Raw genomic sequence first — 11,731 nt, forward strand, 5'->3', positions numbered from 1 at the left:
GGTAAAAAAAATTAAAAAAAAAAAAAAAAAAAAACCAGGAAAAAAAATTCCCAAAAAAAAAAAAAAATTTTTAAAAAAAAAAAAAAAAAAAAAAAAAAAAAAAAAAAAAAAAAAATCAGAATCATCAAAAAATATAAATTCTAAAAAAAATTTAAAAAAAATCTGAATTCTCAGGAGGGTAGAGGGGGGAATCTGAATTCTTCAAAAATAAAAAGATAAAAATCACAATTCTCAACAAAAAAATCTAAATTCTCAAAAACAAAATCCTCAAAAAATTCTGAAGTCTAAAAAATAAAAAAAAAAATGCAGAATTCTAAAAAAAATCAGAATTCTCAAAAAAAGTCATAATCCTGAGAAAAAAAAAAACATTTCTCAGAAAAGAGTCAGAATTTTGAGATTAAAGTCAATTCTTTTGTTCAGTGGCATAAATCCTTTTCTGTAAAAAAAAAAAAAAAAAAAAAAAACACTCACCTAATCTCCCAAATTTAAAGGTTAATGAACCAAACTGAACATAAAAAGTCTGTTTGGTGAAAAGACGAGCAGAGAAAGTCGGACCAACCCCGAAGCGTCAGCCGAAACATATCGATCTTCGTCTTTTTGGTGAATCAGCAACAACTGCTTGGGGCCACAGAGTTCATTTTCCCTTCAACCAATTTCACCTTCACCAACATCTTCCCTAGAAAATATCCCATTTATTTCTCATTTATATTCATGTCACAAGCAGCTGGAGGTCATTTAAGTTGAACTGTGGGTTGACTGGCTGCATGTTGCTCACTATGTGCTGCTCCACTTTCTGAATCTGGGTGGATTTGACAGAGAAGAAGAAGAAGAAGAAAAACAACTTGACAGCAGTGATGTGTTGCCAACATATTTCTGAAGTAAAGAGACATCACTGAGATCTGAAACAAAAAAAATGCTGCTTGGCAAACAAGTGTTCTTGTTAAACAAATGTCACACACACAGACACTCAAAGCAACATTACCTGCATGTAGAGCTTGATGTAAAAGATTCAGTCACTGTCTAACGCTGAAAATAGCGTCTGCTTTGACAGCTTAACTGTCAAAACATCCGCTAACAAGATACTGTATGAGCTTTTCTGCTGTTCATTAAAATTCAGACTCTCTGCAGAAATGCTACAATAATCACTTACCTCACATCAAGAAACAAGTCGGCTCTGCAGAAGTAAACGTTTAACTTTAAATATGGTTTTTAAGCAAATGTTTGAGTAAATAACTGGAGAAGATGACAGATTTAAAAAGGAACAAAAAGGATTTGATTGTAAATATTAATATTTGTAAACGGTGCTAATTAAAATAGGTGGCAACACTTTATCTGAAGGGTTGTGCATAAGACTGACCGTCTGACCGACACCGTCTTCTTGAATGTTTATGACTTGTCATGAAGTGCTATTTAGGGAACAATGATATTTTTAATGCAAAGTTGCATTAAAAGTTGAATTAAAAATTTTAATGCAAGTTTTAAATCCAAGTTGCATTAAAACTTGCTTTAAAAGTCCATTAAAAGTCTTAACTTTGCATTAAAAGTGTTGACCAAATGAGACTTCATGACTATAGTCAAACATTTTATGGAATATGGCATAAAATTCATTTCACAATATGAATTGTGATGGATGGCGGTAAAGATATATATATGATTTGCATAAAATGTACAACAGAAACGAAAAAAATTACATACTTTTTGTACGCTTTTACAAGGTTTTATTTTTGTGGTTTTGGAAAGTCCGTAAGGTTCTTCCCTGCTGTCCGACCGTGACATCTGCTGCTCTCCTCATGAGCATCACGCCAAGACGGCAGGAGGGGTAAGAAACGGGGTCCAATGTGAGCTTGACCCCATGCCTTTATCCGGTGGGAGTCGCACCAATCCCGAGTCCACCATTACCCCTTGCTTCCTTGCTCCCCGATCGGCAGATGTCACTCAAACATCAAAAGGACCGTGACATCTGCCGTGCTCCTCCTGAGCATCACGCTAAGACGGCAGGAGGGATAAGAGATGGGGCTCATTGGACTCGGTGAGCCTTTCCTCGTGCGCGTCCTGGCTGGGGTGGCACCAATGTTGTGTGTGCTTTTACTCCTTACTTCCTTGCTGTCTGACCGCGACATCTGCTGCGCTCCTTCTGAGCGTCGAACTAACACCTCGTAGGTTAAACCTGAACCATGTCCTTATAATTTCCGTTTTTCCATCTGCCTTTTTAATGAGCTCTTCTGCTGTTCTGTTTTGATGCCGGCCGGTTACTTCATCCACAAGCATCACCGCAGTTAGCCGGTAAACTACAGATCTCTATCGTAGGCCAAATTTCTATCTTTTCTACCGTATACCGTCTATATAGCGCACTCCAAATTGAAACTAAGACAAACACTGCTGAAAGTTGGTACTGTCTACAACGCAGAGAGATAAAGCCCACAGCTTTTGGCCGCTCAGTCAGCTTAACACCTAAACAGCTGGCTGATATCGACAAGAAGAGAAAAATTGCGACGTGTGTGGAAGCTGGTGGCTACTGTATGAGCATAACTGTCCTGAGAGACAACCACCGAACCTCTGTCAAGCATGATTGGACAGGATGTGGTAAGTGGAACGAAAGCTCCAGGGATGCAGACACACACACACTCCGGAGCGCAGCATCTTTCTAAACAGCTGTGTATGTGCCACGCTATCTATGCTGCAATCGCTGGTGCAACTTTACACCCTCAGTGGGACTCTGACAAGATGACAGATGAGTCTGACTGCAGGAATCATTACTGCACTGCCAACAGCAGCATGTGTGTCAAACTGCACACAAGTTGTCAGGGATCGCCCCGTCCCATGTTTCAAATGACCGGTCCAAACCCATCATCACCCACATCCATCAAGGCATTACTTGGACACACGTCATTAACTTAGCGCCGTCGTAAAACACACCCTCTCCCTGCGCAGCTCACTCCGTGTCACGGCGGAGTGAACAGAACGGCTTCATCTTAAACTGAGCTGCTGCAGCAGACATCATTTTGTTTAATAAAGAAAATTAAAAAGCAAAATGCTGTCGTTTTTCCAAGCTGTGAAGAAAAGACAAACAGTGACTCAGAATCAGCAGGTGATCTGACATTTCTTCAGGAAACTAAAGCTACTTCAAGTCTGTCGTGTTCATGGAGAAAGATTAATGATGAGCTGGTGAGTGGAGGTTTGGCTGTGATAACAAGACAGTCGAGATTTTTGACAAATAGGCCTGTCATGGTAATCAATAAATCACGTTAAATTAAAATGAGCTCAATAATTTCCATTGGCATGATTTATAGCTTTTCCGTCTTTCTCATAAAAACTGGATGATAAAAGTCTTCAGTCTGGTGCTTTTGTTTCAACTAAACCTTTTTTTAAGGACAATTTTGTTTAGACAGACTTTATAATTCATTTTATTTATTGTTTTTATTTTCAATATTTAAAATGTCTCCCAGTTCCAGTGTTAAACCTTCGTTAAGATTTAAAATTGATCAAACTTTGAGAATGTGTCCTTGCATTGTAATACCAGCATCTTCCACAGGATGCTGGGAATATGAAATGAAATATGAAAAATATTTCATTTTGGGTGATGCTTATACAAGCATCACTGTCCTAAACACATCATCCCAATGGTAAAACACGGTGGTAGCCGGATCATGCTGTGGGATGTCATCCAAAACGAACAGGGAAGCTGCACAGGACTTAAACAAGTTTATAGCTGGAATCTTTTTTTTTTTTTAATCCATTGTTTCACATTTGCGTTGCAGAAATCTCACAAAACGGTTCTTCAGCATCGCCACCTGTAACCTGCTTTCCCGGCAATATTTCTCTCCCAAGATATTTCACTGACAACCTAAGTGCTCCACTTACAGACCAAGCAGGAAAGCTGTCACCAGAGTCCCGCAGTTGGCTGGAAACAGCCTTTTAAAACTCAAGAGGTGCTGCCACGGCCAGCTCCCGCCGCTCAGCCGGCCGTAATGACTTTCTGCCAGCTGCAGCCGAACTCTGAGTGGGCTCCCAGCAAGCACAGCGATCGCCTCCGGCCAACCTGGAAACGTCTGCTCTTACCTGCTGCAGCCCGGCAGCACCGAGCGCGACGCCTCAATCAGAACGCGGGTCTCAGCCGCACAGCGGAGAGCAGCAGGAAGAGCCTAACGCCCGACTGGAGCCAGAATACAAACTCTGCAGACGTCACTGAGAATGAAACTAATTCATCTTCATGTTTTACTAGATGCGTTTCTGCAGTTTACTCAAGGATAAGACTGAGTACAGAGAGATTTGTTATGCTTATAAAATACAGCAATCTGTGGCCTTGTTTACTGCTGTTTTGGTTGGTTAGTGCAACATACGAAGGAATATTTTTTTTATTGGTTTATGTCTCTTATAATCACAGTAGTGGCGCTACTGTGATAAAATATTAATGCAAGTGGGTTTAATTTTCAGTTTAAGATGATTATGAATACTTTTTAAAAATTCAGATTAATTAGAGCTTGTTTGATTAAAAAAAAAAAACAAACACAAAGATACCAGGAGCTAATGAAATGTACTGCAAACATCTTGAATATTTAAAAAAGAAAATAAAAACATCTGCAATTCTGGCCAGAAGTTTATTTGTATGAAAACAATTTAGTCCTTTAAAAGGTTTAAACATTTTTATTATTAGCAAGTTCAGAAAAAACACTTAGTAGCCATCAACAAGCTCCTAATTTAACTCTAAATATTTTAGATTTCTCCTCATCAGTAACAGAGAAGCTCATTTAATTTAACGTGGTTTGTTTTCTGGCATAAACAAGATCCAGAAATAATTTTTGACAATAACAGTACTAGTTTAAATTTGAATCAGTTTCGACACCAGGATTGTTTTCCAAACTTGTCGCAGTGAGCAATAAATCAATTAATCACATCATAAATTAAAATGATCTTAATTATTTTATTTTTGTCTCGTCTTTGCAGATTTGTGAATATTTTGTGAAAGAGATCAACTTTTAACTATCTGGTCACCATAACAAGACTTTTACCTTACTACATTGATAATCGATTAATTGGCTATTCTGACGATTTATCGGATTTAGAAATGGGCTTATACTGCTGATTTTTCATTTAACCACTTCTTTTTTACAAAACATTTGAAACACAAAAATACAAACAATTCAATTCCTTTTTTAAAGACAAATAAAACATCAGAGCATTCTTTCTGATTTGTAGCAAAGGATGCATCTGCAACTAAAAAATTTAAAATGAACAAGAGAAAAACTCAGTTTGTTCTTCTTACAGCATTTAGTATTTTTTTAAGTCTGTATTCCAAATTTAATTGAATACTAACTTAGTCGATGATTTCAATAAATCGATTAATCACGATTAATCGTTTCAGTCCTACCCGAGTGAAGGGAGTTTACCTCCAAACTGTATTATTTCATTTAATGATGCCTTCAGGTTTTCCTGTAGCTTATTAGTTTGCTCTTAAAAGAAAAGTGTTGGATGATTCAAGGACAGACACAGAGAAAATGTGCATCGTTATTCTTTAATGACATCAAATCCACAACATCCATGACCATTTTTGCTTTGCGCAAATCCTAATTATGTCCTGATTGCAAACTAATCTAATGATCACTCCAAAAAGCAACAACCAACCCAACCTCATGCAAACAATGTAAGCTAATGATGGCCAAGAATTTAAAAACCCTCCGCTTACATTTATGTTTCAGAGCAGGAATAAGACTTGCATTTTTAATTCCGGGGAAGACAAATTAAAGTCGGCACTTTGGGCAAGATATTCAGAGAGAAAGAAAGCAACAGCTTTTAATATAGCAGCAAACCACTGGAAGCAGAGCTTGATGTATTATTCAGAAAGGCCACGCAGATACTTTGGAAATCAGCCACGTATGGAAGCTGGTCAGTGATTAGTTCCTTGACAGGAGGCTCAAAAGTGGCAAAAAAACCAATTCATGAGTCATTATTCATAATTTACATGTTGGTTTTTAACCAAATTGGAGTACGTGATATTTCTACGGTCGCGTCAAGACATAAAATATGCAGCTATTGGCGTTTTTGGTTTTGGTTCCAAACTCCTTAAACTGTTAATATGCTTAAAAAGGGGAAAAATGTCACAAGAAATGTAAATGTTTTAGGAGTTCCACAACTTCATATTTTTGAAATCGACTACAACATGACAAAAGTTGAGTCGATGTCGACTAGTCGCAGTGACGTCAGAGCAGCTTACAGGCTTTATTAGCTTCACTCAGAGCAAATATTGACAAAAAAATCCCACCAAGTCATGCAGAATTAAAAGAAGCAGCAGAACATTATCCGCACTTATTCGTCAGCAGCAAAGTCGACTTTTTTGTTTCAAACCGTCAATAACGGTCATTCAATGGGCTGATGACATCCGACGCGGATCATCATTAAAAAAACTGAAGCGATCCAGTTTGATTGGTTAAATACAGCGAAGCATCTGCATCCTGCTGCTCCTCCATCCCGACGCACAGCAGGATGCTCCACTGACTCAGCAGGACGAACCGACATGCAGACGGCAGCAGAAAAAGTTTGAGGATGAAAAGCGCAACATCATGATGCGTTGCTACACATCATGGTGCGTTCACAGCCAATGCGTGTTGCGCGTCAAAAACAAGTTCAACTCGGGAGCACTTTGAAGTCAGACGCCTGACATTTTTTTGACGGCACTTTGACTAAAGTCCGAGAGGTTAGAGTCCTTGTCAAACGGCGTTTTGACTAAAGTCCGAGAGGTTAGAGTCCTTGTCAAACGGCGTTTTGACTAAAGTCCGAGAGGTTAGAGTCCTTGTCAAACGGCGTTTTGACTAAAGTCCGAGAGGTTGGAGTCTTTGTCAAACGGCGTTTTGACTAAAGTCTGAGAAGTTAGAGTCCTTGTCAAAGAGGGTCCGAGAGGTCAGAGTCCTTGTCCAACCCTTTGACTAAAGTCCAAAGGGTTGGAGTCCCAGTTGACGGCGTCTCAACTAAAGTTCTACAGCTTTTTATTTCTCTCAATGTTTACGTTTTAATGATATTTTTTTTAAATCTCTCTCTTTCTCACTGTTTATTACATGCTGTTTTTATTTTAATTATGTAAAGCACTTTGAAATGCCTTGCTGTAAATGTGCTATAAAAATAAAATTTGATTCATTGATTGATTTTACTCTACAAGTTTCACGCGCGAGAGGCGTCTGGTTTACATTCAGAGTCCATGTGGAGGCCCATTAAAAGCGGCTCTAGCCATAGTTTTCCGTTGTCGGACGCGCTTGAGGTGTCAAAACGCTTTCAATCGCGCCGCGCTACACGGGCCCTCGACGCGCCTCCACATAGACTTTGAATTTAAACCAGACGCTCCTGACGCATGAGATGTGAACGCAACATTATTCCAGTCATTTAAAGATTTTTTTAAAGATTTGTTTCGGCACTAGTTCAATTTAGTTGGCAGTAATCCAACACAAAAATACATGGGTCAAAGGAACCATGGCCGGATGCCGCTGCGGTTCACAGCCTCCACTTGGGGGTAGCTAACCAAAACGCCTCTATTCCAGTAGACTGTCCTAGAGTTTACAGAACCCATTTGGTAAATTTGGTATTTACATTTTTTATACAATTAGTATCATCTTCCAACTCGGCGAGGGGATGTACTCCGTCTTCGTTCATCGTCTTGGAGAAATCATTTTTATCACATGATTGGCACTAGTGGAGCTCCGTAAAAAGTCACAGTAAAGAATCAACTAGTGGGAGCAAACCCTGATATGTTTGCTTTCCTACTGTTAAGAGTAGTATGTGTCCTATAATTAACCAATAAAAGTCATCTTAGTTCTTGGTCAGTAAAATTAGATTTTGACCAAAGGATTTAAAATACATATAAAATGTTAGCAGGTAAAATAGTTAATGGTAACGTCAAGAAAAGTTTAAGTTAAAAACATAAAACAGTCACTTGTTTTATCATTTTCCTATGACAGAGTTTTAGGCCCATAATCGGAAAAAAATTATAAAATTATGAGAATAAACTTGTAAGTAAATGACGTAATAAAACTGAGAATAAAGTCGAAATAATACAAGAATAAATTCATGTTAATATGAGAATAAAATCATAATATTTCAACAACAATGTCATAAGTTGAAATATGACAAATTTATTCTTGCAATTTTATTTTTTTCCTCTCTTAATGTGGTTGTAATACTCCATTACTCTTTCCTGTTATGTTTTTGCATTAGAAATATTTAGCAACAGTACAAACACTACTTTAATTTATCTTTTCAAATTAAATATATTATGTTACACTCATGCAAAACTGATATTTTACTATGTGTAAACCATTAACAGGTCATTGAAACCTACTTCTAGTTGAGATGTGATAAAAACTTGATTAGTTTAATGTTTTGTTACCTAGTTAACCAGGGTAATGCATAAGAAAAGTTAAATCAAGGTGTTTTTTTTAAGCTGCAGGTTACTACAGAGTAATGCAGTTGAGCTTCAGAGAAACCTTAAGATAAAAGAAATCACTGAATCTCAGCTTGGATGAGAAAAACATCTACATCTGCAAGCAGCTCTATGGCTGTTGCTTTTTCTCCTATAAGACCGAAGTCTATAAACAGCCTAACGAGTAAACAGGAGCAGATCACTCACTTCTCCAGCTGCTGGAACATGCAACCATTTCATGGGCAAAAAAAACATCGATTTGATATAAGCTTTGGATGCTTTTTGAATAAATCTCTGTTGTGATGCTAAGCACATGCAAACACACACACACGAGCTGACACTTTGATCCAAAGCCTCTTATAGCGCTTTGAAAGATTTTTCACCTCAAAATGAGATCCCAGAGATCCTCCTGGCTCCGGTGCACAATGCAAGTCTGATCAGCAGCTGAGATCAAAGGCAGGGGAAGCGTCCGTGACACGACACGAGATAATGCCAGCCAAGCAAAATCTACTCGACCTACGCTGGGGGGTTTTTTTAGCAACAGAGTCCGGACAACCAGCAAACTCGCCGAGGATTTCCCCCCAGACACAACAAACACAAACTAAACTGTGATAAACTCATGTAGATTTCTGTGGCCTTATCGCGCTTTGTGGTGCTTTTTGTTTTCTGCAGCATGTTGGAAAAGAGACAAACAGATTTCCTCCCAATTTTCAAATCCAATTTATCGCAGCCGGTGCAACACAAACCGGATTTGTGCAATTCCTGCTCTGCAAAGAAAAACGAAAATTTAAATCTAAAATTCTAATTACTGCTGGCAAAAATAATGATGATTTGTTTTTAAAAAAGAGAAAAATAATGTTTTTCTTCACCGACATTAAATCAGACTAAACATTTTTCTGCAAGAAGCCAGACAAATTTAGACCAGTGATTTTTTTTTACCCAGAAACTTTATTTAAAACTGGAAGTTTTCACACACTAATGTTACTGTACCTTTAAATTATGATGTCACTGACTTGGAAGACATGAGCTGAAATGTCATTCAGAGAGGAAGAAGCCATCACTGCACAAAACCCAGAAAATATAGTTTGTACCTTTTTATGAGTTTGACCAAACTAAGTAACTCTAATGTTATGATTTTATGTCAGACTGAGAAAAAAAAACTTTGTTTCATACAATTTATGTAAATATTTGGTTTCAAACACCGAAAAACTATCAAACATTTTTAATAAACTAATATAGATGCATTTTTGACCAATTTCTAATAATAGAATTATCATTTGACCTCACATATTAGTGAAAATCAAAAGGTGCAACAAATGCGTCGCATATGGGCGACACCCTAAAGGGGGCGCCAAAATGAGAAGGAATAATTACTTCTAGTCGTAATTCACAGCTGTTTGTGCGTTGAAATGTGTCTGTACACAACCCAGGAAGTATTTAGCGGCATCCCTGGTCTTCCAAACACATGCTAGCCAAAACTGGACAGTAAAAGATAAGAAAATCTGGTTCGATTTATCTGGATTTCAGCCGCGACAATCATCTGAATATGGATGGCAGTCAGCCCAAAGGCAGCCGTGGCTACAACATAACTTACCGCCATCAGTGTGAATGCAGTATGTGTGCTTTCTAGATGGAGTTTCACAGCAATAGAAACCAAAAGTGCTAATTGGCAAACATAAAAATGAGAAATTAATAATATCTTCCAATGCAATGACTATAATAGTATATATTTCATGCATATACAACAGCTCGACGACAATAAAAAGTGACATTTTGAAGGAAAAAACCCCGGAATATTTGCAATGGTAAAGTTTAAAAAAACAATGCCATAAAATGTGCAGAAATAATATATAAAAACAAAGATGCAAATTTTACACCTTTAAGTAGAAAATCTGGTGAAATGTTACGCTCAAACGGCCACAGTTAAAGCAAAAACAACACTGGTTATATTCTGTGTGTGACGCTGGTTATTGTTTATTTACATTCTTCCCTGATTTATGTGCGCCTCAGTAATCTGTGTTTTCTACTTGCTACCATTGTAACACACCCCCTTAAAGTAAAACCACCGCTTATCGCTTCTAGGCGCTAAAAACACGACAACAAACATTCAGAAACAGCGAGCTGAGTGTGGGAAATGGTTTTCTTCAGCGCGGCGATGCAAAATAACAAAGTCTGCAGGAGTTAACAGTTTCTGGGGAACAATAGGAGCGCTGTCAGGGGAAGAAAAGACCTCCCAAAGTTGCAGCGAGAGCCGGAAAATAATAATTGAAAACCTTACCTTGTTTGACACACTTGAGCCGCACGGGGTCTTTGCTGTGTTTGACCACAGCGTGGACATCCCTGGTGGTGAGTCCAGCCACCGGGGTGTCGTTGACTTCCAGCAGCAGGTCCTCCTGGAGGAGTTTCCCGCTGTGGCATGCGGCTCTGCCCGGGAGGAGCTCGCCGATGACCGGGAACTGTCCGTGCTCCGCGCCGCCCTTCAGCTCCAGCCCCAGCTCCCCCTCCTCATTCCTGCAAAGGATACTCTCATGGACTTTGTTGGTCCAGTGGTTCTTCCTCTTCTTCAGGGTCTTGGACATGGCGAGTTTACATGAGTCCAGTCGTGAGCGAAAAGGAAAAGTTTTTCCGTCGCCGTTTGCGTCCCCGCGGTGTCGCAGTTCACGCTGGAATGCGTCCCGTTTCAGTGGAAAGGCGCAGTTGTATCCATGTCAGCGTTCAGCAGCTGGATCATCAGTCTGCGTTTTTGGATAACTGAGCTGCTCAACTTGTGATGCGTTCACTACAACCCTAAAAGCTCGGAGATACTACTATCACCACACACTAACGAAATGTCAAGGAAATAAACCCGCCTAGAAGAGAAACTGCGACATTTTTTACAACATTATTGCTAAAAAAGTTATTTATTTTACACTTAAAATGAAACTACTGTAAAACCATGCATGAATAGTCCGTAAATTTCCATAAACCTGGAATATTAATGCGTTTCTTATTAATGCGATAACTTCAGGATATATTCTAAAAATTACATACGTTTTATATGATTAATAACAGAAAAAAGACACCATTACAACTTTTAAACTTCAAAAGTACAAGTTTACGGTTTGACTCTTGAACGCAGCATGAAGCTCAAACCAATGCCACTAACCCGGATGTGAAGGCTCGGTGAGGAAGAGGAGGGAGGAGAGGGTTTTCCCAAATCCAGCTTTCCATAGGAAAAAAAAGTGAAAGTGGGAATTTAGGCTGTGGTAGATCAAATAGCTCCTCCATTCAGCAACATTTGAATCATTTTTCTGATTGTTCTTGATTTTTTTAAAGCTGTTGAAATAA

General features: G+C 38.6%; 1 protein-coding gene across 2 annotated transcripts in view; it reads right to left on the minus strand.

The window, feature by feature from the left end:
- magi2a (membrane associated guanylate kinase, WW and PDZ domain containing 2a) overlaps positions 1–11,364 on the minus strand; it is a 116,099-nt gene extending 104,735 nt beyond the window's left edge. Inside the window, exon 1 of one of the 2 annotated variants that reach the window (XM_015045155.1) lies at positions 10,683–11,363. In XM_015045155.1, the coding sequence (XP_014900641.1) occupies positions 10,683–10,983 (301 nt within the window). In that variant the 5' untranslated portion in view covers positions 10,984–11,363. Of the gene's footprint in view, positions 1–10,682 lie in introns of both variants that reach the window. The other variant, XM_015045154.1, reaches the window with a different exon arrangement.
- Between the last annotated feature and the right edge of the window lie 367 nt (positions 11,365–11,731).

Source organism: Poecilia latipinna, unplaced genomic scaffold, assembly GCF_001443285.1.
Source record: "Poecilia latipinna isolate Pla-1442-1.1 unplaced genomic scaffold, P_latipinna-1.0 Scaffold710, whole genome shotgun sequence".
NCBI classification, from domain to species: Eukaryota; Metazoa; Chordata; class Actinopteri; order Cyprinodontiformes; family Poeciliidae; genus Poecilia; species Poecilia latipinna.